The sequence below is a fragment of the Plecotus auritus genome (genome assembly GCF_963455305.1).
Source record: "Plecotus auritus genome assembly, chromosome: 2".
NCBI classification, from domain to species: domain Eukaryota; kingdom Metazoa; phylum Chordata; class Mammalia; order Chiroptera; family Vespertilionidae; genus Plecotus; species Plecotus auritus.
This window is the reverse complement of record NC_137771.1, coordinates 170,615,757-170,625,082: the sequence shown is the minus strand read 5'-3', so window position 1 is coordinate 170,625,082 and position 9,326 is coordinate 170,615,757. Positions and strand designations below refer to the sequence as shown.

Sequence of the window (9,326 nt, the reverse complement as noted above, 5' to 3'; positions counted from 1 at the left end):
TGGGTCCTCTGCGCTGTGTGAACACAGTCTGTGGAGCCTGGTTGAAATCCCAGTCCAGATTCCCTAAGCCTGGAGTTCCCCCATCCATCTGCTCGCTGGGCTTGCCTCCCACTCAAAGGATCATAACCAGGCTTCACCAGTTTAAGGAGGAAGGAGCAGGGTCTCAGGAGGCAATGTCCCACGAGCCCTGGGTGGTAATTCTAGGCCAGATGTGCCAAGGGGTGAGTGGTATTCCAGGCCAGATGTAGAGTTGGGGGTGTACCCAGCCCATCCAAGGGCTCAGCTCTCTGCTTGACAGCCTCCTCCCTTTGCTCCACACTCAGACTGGAATCTGCAGCTCTGTGAAAACCCATGAGCTTCCTTCCACCGCTGGTTTCCCCAGGACTCCATTGAGAGCCTCTGCAGCTGGCAGCCAGGGGTTTCAAAGGTCACCCCAGCTGGGCGGATTAGAACAACAGATCTCCCTGACCGGGTGAAGCTAGCTGCTCAGCGGAAGGCGAGTTGCAACATCTGCGAGCAAAGTCAAACCCCCCTGAACTTTTTCAGTCTGGTCCTGGGCTCTGTGGCGTGCCCGGCTCTCCTTCTCTCTCTTCCTTGGACAGACCGCGGACAGGAATCTCCGCAGTACAGTGGGAGAGCGTGGCTGCCCACGTGTCCCGACTCCCGTGAGAGCTGCCGGGGAAGGGGCCACGGTAAGGCGTGTCTGTTCTTTGGTGTGTGCTGCCCTGCTTGCTCCCGTGGGTTACAGCAAGTCAGCCTGGCACGGCCCACAGCACTCGGGGATTAGGAGCAATCAGGGAATTTGTCAGGATTGGGGTTCTGCAGAGAGAAGATTAAGGTGGGGAGTGGAGCTGTCATTGCCTGGTGGTGTGCTGCCTCTGACGTGCGTGCTGTGGCCTGTAGGTGGGTTCACTGCTGACAGCCAGGCTGCCAGTGCAGAGCCTGCTGGCAGCCCTTCCCTGTAGGGAAGGCATGGTGTTTCCAAGATGCACTGCCGACGGACCCTGACCGTTGCTTAAAGGCTGCGATCACTTAATATGAACGCACTTTGGGTAGGAAAGGGGTCAGCTGGTTTCTCTGAACCTGTTCTGCCACTCAACTCGATCCCGGATCTTTACTTTTATTCTGAGTCTTTTTGCCTCAGAGTTGCACTCTGTTTTGGCCATAGTTAAAAGTGTTCCTTTCTGGGTTCAAGAGACAATTTATAGTGCTTTTGATCAAATTAAAGTCAAATTAACTTAGTGCTGCTTTAAAGGACTAATACATTCTGTTACTTGTGGAAACCTTATTTGGGGGTAAGTTTTGGCCCAAGAATTGTGTTTGGGGTGGGGAGGGGAAGGAAGGGGAGGATGAGGGACTGCTTCTAGCTCTCACACCACTGCTCTTTTGGACCCCCTCCTTTTTTTCTTCTTCTTACTTCTCTTTCCCCTGATCATTATTGAGTAAAACCTTCTAGTTGGTTTGTTTGATTCCAGCCACCGAGCACCGCTCTGCTGATAGAGAAGATATTGCAGGTGTTCTTGATGGGAGTGTGGTCACCAGGATGGACGAGGGGTTAGACAGAAACAAGGATGGTTTAGTTTGATTTTTTTCTAATAGAACATTCTAAATATGTCAGTAGCCATTAATTGGCAGCAAGGAAGGAAGGAATCTTTTTATGTGTTGATGGCAGGGGATGGGGCACTGGACTGAGCAGAGCTGTTTGGTGTATCTGGCCGGCCAGGGACTGAGCTCTGGTCCTGCTTGCTTGATAGTTAAGTAACTGCCCCCACCACCGCCTTGCAGGGGAATGGATGTCTTCTTGTTGCATTGACTTGCCTGTTCTGTTTCTAACCGTGAAGCCACACCTCCCCTAAGGATGGATGACTCCTGTCCTCTGTGTTCTTGAGCCTAAGCATGTTCCTTTTAAAAATATATATATATTTTAAATTGATTTCAGAGAGGAAGTTAGAGGGAGAGAGAGCTAGAAACATCAATAATGAGAGAGAATCATTGATCAGCTGCCTTCTGCATGCCCCCTATTGGGGATCGAGTCCACAACCCAGGCATGTGCCCTTGACCGGAATTGAACCAGGGACCCTTCAGTCCACAGGCCAACGCTCTATCCACTGAGCAAATTGGCTAGGGCCCAAGCATGTTCCTTTTGATGATAGTATCCGGGGCCTTCGGGAAGTTTAGGTGGACCTCAGCAGGTCTTGGATCAAGAGGATTTATAGAGGGTCCTGAGCCTGATGTCACCACTCGTAGTTTTCAGCTCCTCTTAAAGTAGTGGCCAAAGAGCCTGTGTCTTCCAAAGCCAGGCCTGAGAGCAAAGGGGAGGCACATTCCTCTATGCAACTCCCAGTATTCCTCTCTGCAAATGCCTCTGCCTATTGCATCTCTCTTTGCTGGGGATAGCAGGAAATTCCTCATCTAGGTCATGGGCTTTGGCTTGGTTTCCACTTCTTAGCTTAGCTTCTTGACCTTGGACAAGTGTGGTTGGCTTTCTGAGCCTCGGTGTCCTCATTGGTAAAAGGAGCATAGTCAGAACTGCCTTGCAGGACAGTGGGGACTGAGTAAGACTGGTGCCCAGCACGGTGTCAGCGGCACACACCCTGCCCATTAGACGGTGCTACTAGAACAGACATGACAATCCTTCTTTCCCATCTTTTCAGAGTCCTGCCATCTGCCTCTACTACTGTTACACAGTAATCCCACTCAGCTACCTTATCCTGAAGAGATCGGGCTGGCCTGGGCATCTTGTGTCCTAGGCGAAAGCGTCTGTGGCTTGTAGGCGGAGAAACTGGTTTTCCTTCGGGAGCTGGATGATGATATTGACAGCTACCACTTATTGAATCCCCTTTATACTGTTCTATGTGTTTTATACACACTCTATTAAAATCCTCCTTCAACTTTGTGAGACTGATATTATCATTCCCACTTTATGGAAAAGAAGACTGAGGCCAAGAGAATTGAAGTTCCTTTCCCAGCTCACAGTTAGAAAGTATAGTGCCGCTTGATTTATGGCAGGATCTGACCCTCATGATGCCTACCCCCACCTCCACCTCACTTCCCACCCTCCTGGTGCTGACAGCACAGAGTGTATTTGTCACCTCACCTCAGTGGCAGTGGAGGAGGGCAGAAGGAGCAGTGTCCCTTCTGGAGTATGGTCCTAGGCAGCCCTGCAGGATATAAGAGCCCCATCCCTTCCCTACTCATGTTACTCCATTCACTACACACACATGACTATTCACTGCCAAACCCTAGCACCTAGCTTGACATGTGGTAGATGTTCAATAAATAGCTTTTAAATTTTTCTAGAATTTTTTTTCAATTATAGATAACATTCAATATTATATTAGTTTCAGGTATACAGTATAGTGGTTAGATATTTATAGAACTTACAAAGTGTCCTCCCATAAGTCTAGTACCCACCTGGCTCCATATGTTATTGACTACTAGTATATTACCTGTGCTGTACTTTAATTACAATGACTATTTTGTAACTGCTACTTAATTCTTTCTCCTTTTTTACCCAATCCCCCAACCTTTCTCCCATCTGGCAACCATCAGTTTTGTTCCCTGTTTCTATGAGTTTGTTTCTGTTTTGTTTGTTTTGTTCTTTAGATCCCACATAGAAGTGAAACCATATGCTATTTGTCTTTCTCTGACTTATTTCACTTAGCATAATACCCTCTAAGTCCATCCATGTTGTTGCAAATGGTAAGATTTCAAATTTTTTTATGGCCGAGAAATATTCCATTGTATATATACCACATCTTCTTTATTCAACTGTCTGTTGATGGACACTTAGGTTGCTTCCATATCTTGGCTACTGTATATGAAATGTTCTTCTTTGTCTCTTGTTCTAGCCTTTGTTTTAAAGTCTATTTTGTCTGATATAAGTATTTCTACCTGACTTCTTTCCCTTCATTTCCATTTGTCTGAAATACTTTTTTTCCATCCTTTACTTTCAGTTTCTGTGTGTCTTTTGATCTGAGGTGGGTCTCTTGAGGGCAGCTTATATGGATCTTGTTTTCATACCCATTCAGCCACTATATGTCTTTTGATTGGAACATTTAAAGTAATTATTGATAGGTATGCAATTTCTGCCATTTTATTATTCATAATTTTTATCTTTTTCTTCTTCTTCTTAAAGAAGTCCTTTAACATTTCTTGTAGTACTGGTTTGGTGGTGATGGACTCAGTTAACTTTTTTCTCTCCTGGGAATCAGTCAATATGTTTTAATTGAGTGAATGAATGTGTTGTGATTCATGCTATTAAAATTATATCACGGTTACTTTGAAATGGTTCTACAAATACATACACAAACACAATGATATGGCACAATGCTAATCATTGAATATATGGAATGCAGAGTTGAGGTGCTCATTTTATCATTCTGCTTTTCTGTGTCTTTGAAATTTTCCATAATAAAACTTACTATTAGTTTAAAATTTCTATATTATTAAATTTCTATCATTATTTTTCTTGTAAGTATACACTCATATAACTGCCTGATATTCCACTTGTTTAACCCATCTTACTGTTAGATATTTAAGGTGTTTTTTTTCTATTTCTATTTAACTGGATTATTTTTCTGTTTCTTTTGCTATAAATAATGTGATTAGCATTCTCACATACAAATTTTGGGCCACATCTCTGATTGTTTCCCAATCACACATTTCTAAATGTAGGATTACTAGGGAAAAAGATGGACATTTGTTTAGAATCATTTTGCCAAATTGCTTTCCAGACAGATCACACCAGTTTCTATTCCCCTGGTTGGGTACCAGCATGCCCGCCTCACCACAATCTCACTGGCATTTTGTTATCGCTCCTTTTAAATATCAATTTGGTTCGTTCCTGAGATAATAGCCTGTTCTTAAGTTGCACTCTTGGATTCTTATTGTGACTAGGCAGTGTCCATTTGTAGTGCTCATTCGTCTGTCTTTTATGAGCCATCTAAGGCATAGCCTTTTCCCATTTATCTGTCAGGCTGTTTTCTTACATGTAAAGTCTCCTAGTCCTTCATTTTTTATTGTAAACATTTTATCCCAGATTATCATCCATCTTTTAATGTTGTCCAGAGTATGCTTTGACACACAGAAAATCTTAATTTTTTATGTATGTAGGAGCAGCTTTCAATGTTCTCCCTTGTTACCCCAACCTCAGGCCCCCTTCCCACCAGCCAACTCTGACTGCTTACAAGAGGTCAGAGGGCCCCGTGGTTAAGACGAGGGGCTCTGGTGCCAGACACCTGGGTTCAAATGCCAGTCCTGCCTCCTATTAAATGCTAAGACCTAGGACAGATTTCTGAATCTCTCTGCACATAGGTTTCTAATCCATAAAGTGGGGCGATGAGATTATCTTACAGTGTTGTTGTGAGGAGCAAATGAGCTATTATTTATAAAGTGCTTAGAACAGCTCCTGGCATACATAAAGTGCTACATAAGGTTTGCTTTCGTTATTACCAACTGCAGCGAACCTTTTGGAAGGGATTTTGTTTGCAAAGCTAATATGGTATTAGTGAAAGAGAAAGCTGGATCTGTCCAGCAGGATGTGCCCTGTTAAACAAATCTAGGTGTTTGTTATTTTAAATTCAACTTCAAAATATTATCTCCATTTTATTTTTATTACATGTTATTAAATGTAAGCAAACTAATTACATGCTCACCCAACTCACAGTGTGGGATTTAAATGTGTGACTAAAGATCACAAAAAAGTGAACAGAACATAAAAACTAGACATATTTTTCCTCTTCTGTTTAGCGGATGTTTGTCGTATGCCTGCAGTAGGCCAGGAGCCATGGATTCTGTAGAGAATAAGATGTGGTCCCAACCTGGAGCCTTCCCAGCCTGATGAAGTTTCCACCTGGACTTTGAATCTGGAGCATGGATACCTGGGATGTATTCTAGGTGGTGGTTGAGGGTGTCCAGTTACCTTGGCTGGGATCTGACCACTCAGATTCTGTCACTCATGCCTGTGTTCCTAGCCTGGCTCTCCAGACTTTCCAATGGATTTAGGGAGCTGTCCCCTAACTCCATCTTCCTAACGGACCCCTTCTCTCTTTATGAGAGCCAGAGTTGGTTTCTGTAGTAACGGAGAACTTGGATTCCTGCTTGTTACTAATCCCTCTTCTGGAATCAGTCCTGTCTCTTTGGGCCAGCTGACTCTGCCAGTCCCCATCGATAGGCATCTTGTCTAGTCCCAGCGAGGCCCTGGACAGGGAGTCAGAACCCAAGGTGTTCTTTCCGGGATATCTCTGGGCAAGTGACTTACCTTCTGGGCCTCGGTTATAAATGAAGGAGTTCGCCTAGATCAGTGGTCGGCAAACTGCGGCTCGCAAGCCATATGCGGCTCGTGAGCCGCGGTTTGCCGCTCTGTTGACTAATGAGTTTGCCGACCACTGGCCTAGATAATCTTAAAACACTCTTCTCTGCTGTAGGCCTGTGACCCTTAGGGCTTTTTCATAGTCTTTTCTCCAAAAGTAGGATGTCCTCCCTAGCCTTCCTTCCCTTCATTCAACCACACACACTCACCTCTCCCGGAATCCTGTCATATTAATCCCAAACTACTTTCTTTCTTGGATTCTGTATCCTGTTTTTCTTTAGCTTGTGAGTTCTCACGGTGCAAGCAAAAGCAGCTTTTCGTTTCTGCCACAAATGCCTAGATGTTGATTCTGAAGGGTCAATGACTGATAAATACTGATTTTAGATACGTATTGTAAAAACTTGGAGGGCTGTTTGATTCCTCTGTTCTTACCCCAGCTGGCCCTTTCCTGGAAGTTCTCCATGGGGTTTTGTGGAGGCCGGGGCAGGGCCCTGGGAGCTGGCATCTGGGACCAGCTGGGCCTCACCCTGGCAGCCTTGCGTGTGGAGAACACAGAGCCTCTCGTTCCCAGAGGAGCTCCAGGTGGACCCTGACCTAATGGGGCACCCGCTCCCTGTGTAACTCACAATCCCGGGCCCAGCAAGCACACTGGGCCTGCTGCTGCCCGAGGAGAAACAGGACTGTACTTTGTCTCATCTGACCTGCCTTCCTTCCTGTTTGCAGACTATGGGGGATGTGAAGCTGGCTGCCTCGGCACACGTTTCTAAAACCTCCCTCAGTGTGGATCCCTCGAGAGTTGGCTCCATGCCCCTGACCGAGGCCCCTGCTTTCATTCTGCCTCCTCGGAACCTCTGCCTCAGAGAAGGAGCCACCGCCAAGTTTGAAGGGAGGGTAAGATGTGGGATGGATGGGAGGCTTGGGGGAGGGGGAGGGGGGTTAGACTCCTTCTGGAGCCTTTTCCTCATCAGGATGGATCTAGTAGAGGACCTGGTTTGTTTGGGACCCACATGTAAAGTGAATATATGCCATTTGCCCTATTTATTTTGTTCATGGTTGACTTTACTGTGTTGCTGTGTCAGGGAGGGGTTGTGGAGGGTCACTGAAATGTTTTGCTGTTAATGTAGGTCATGTCTGGGTATGCAATACCTGATTATAGGAGAACACATATGCTGGTGGCAGGAAGTGCACAGATTGGGTTTAAATAAATACCTTGGAATATTGACAATTAAAAACTGACTATAATTTGTCTTTCCCTTTCTCCCTGGAAGGAGTGTTTAGTTAACTAGCCTTCTCCTGTATCCACTTGGTACATCCAGTGCAATGGGATGGGAGGTAGGACCCCTTCTTCTGCTAATGAATATTGGTCTCTTTTCTTTACTGGATCCCCATTTCTTCTGCTACAAATGGGCATTGTAATCCCTTGTCCATCTTGTACTAGAAGGCTGAAGAAGGTGGGAGCATTGAAGACTAGCTATCAGAATATCTGGTGTTATGCCCAATTGGAGAGACTTTCAGTGAGCTGCTGCCTCAGACCACCAGGAAGTCAAGTCATCCACTTGATGTGGAGATGCATGTGAAGTCAGGGGGTTCACAGGTAATAGTTGTCCTGGATTCAACATGGAGGTCTACCCCAGGAAATGCTTTAGAAGCTAGAGGACTTTGATCAGAGCAAAAGACAACTGAGGTGGTGGGAAATTCATAAGTTGCACTGTGAATCTATAGTTGACCCTTGAAAAATACGGGTTTGCATTGCGAGGTCCATTTATACATGGATTTTTTTCAATAAATATACAATCAGCCCTCTGTATCCCCAGGTTTCGTATCTGTGGATTCAGCCAACCATGGATTGAAAACAGTATTTTTTATTTGCAGTTGGGAGTCCACAGACACGGAGGGCTGAATTAAATGACATGTGCATTTTCAGCTGTCTGGGGCCAGTACCCCTAACCTGCATATTGTACAGGGTCAGTAGTGCAATTCGGGAGCAGGCCCCTGAAAGCTTGTGGAAGGAAGGGGTGAGTACCTCACTCTTTCCGGGTGACACTGGGCCCTGCTTTGTTCAGGTGCCAGGTTTGGCTGGTGGTCCTCCGGAGAGAGTGCAGGGGTTGTGCTTTGAAAATGGCCTGGGGGCCCTGCACCATGTGCTCGCACAGGCCTGTCTAGTGAAGGCTGCTGGCTGGTAGTTGTGACATAACAGTCCTTGTCGTGTCTGTTATCTGAGGAAGTTTGTGGAGAGTGGTTGTGATGCTGCTGAAGTGTCTGTTTCTTCTCTCTGGGCACCACCAGGATGAAGGCTCTTTTCTGTTGTCCTGGCTGCAATCCCCACATCCCCACAGCTGGCAGGGCACACGCAACAGGAAGAATCCCTGGGGCATTAGAAAGGGCTTGGATAGCCATGAAAAGGAAGGAAGTGCTGATACATGCTTCAACATGAATGAACACTGAAAGTATCATGCCAAGTGAAAGAAGCCAGACACAAAGGCCACATAGTGAATGATTCCATGTATATGAAATGTCCAGAAGAGGCAAACCTATGGAGATAGAAGGTGGATTAGTGGTTGCCAGGGGCTGGGGAGGAGGAGTGGAGAGGGACTGCTAATGGGCCCATGGTTTCTTTTGGGGATGATGAAAATGTTCTGAAATCATGCGGTGGTGATGATTGCACAACTCTGTGAACACATTATAAAACACTAAGTTTGCACTCACAAATAAAAAATGAAAAATTTAAAGATGCCTTTGCAAACTGATCTCATCTCTATACCCACCCTCTTGCCCTCGGCCTCTGAGATGAACGCCTTCCTCACATTCAGATAGACTGGAGAGGAAGAGATGACTTCGCTTCCTTAGAGTATGTTGGTGCCCTGGCTTCCTTTGTGACTTTGAGGTCATCATGCCTTTGAGTTATTTGATTTGGAACTGTCAAGGAATGGACACACTGGCCCAGGAGCCAGTGCTGGAGTCCTTTGTTGCTGTCATTGTCTGGTTGGAGAGGTCACACCTTCTAAGGATCTAT

The 9,326-nt window shown here is 45.8% G+C and overlaps 1 protein-coding gene across 1 annotated transcript in view; it reads left to right on the top strand.

The window, feature by feature from the left end:
• The first annotated feature begins 466 nt into the window (after positions 1-466).
• Positions 467-9,326, top strand: part of MYLK (myosin light chain kinase) — a 187,886-nt gene continuing 179,026 nt past the window's right edge. Inside the window, exons 1-2 of the mRNA XM_080658291.1 lie at positions 467-692; positions 7,037-7,204. Coding sequence (XP_080514417.1) covers positions 7,040-7,204 — 165 coding nt within the window. The 5' untranslated portion in view covers positions 467-692; positions 7,037-7,039. The remainder of the gene's footprint in view (positions 693-7,036; positions 7,205-9,326) is intronic.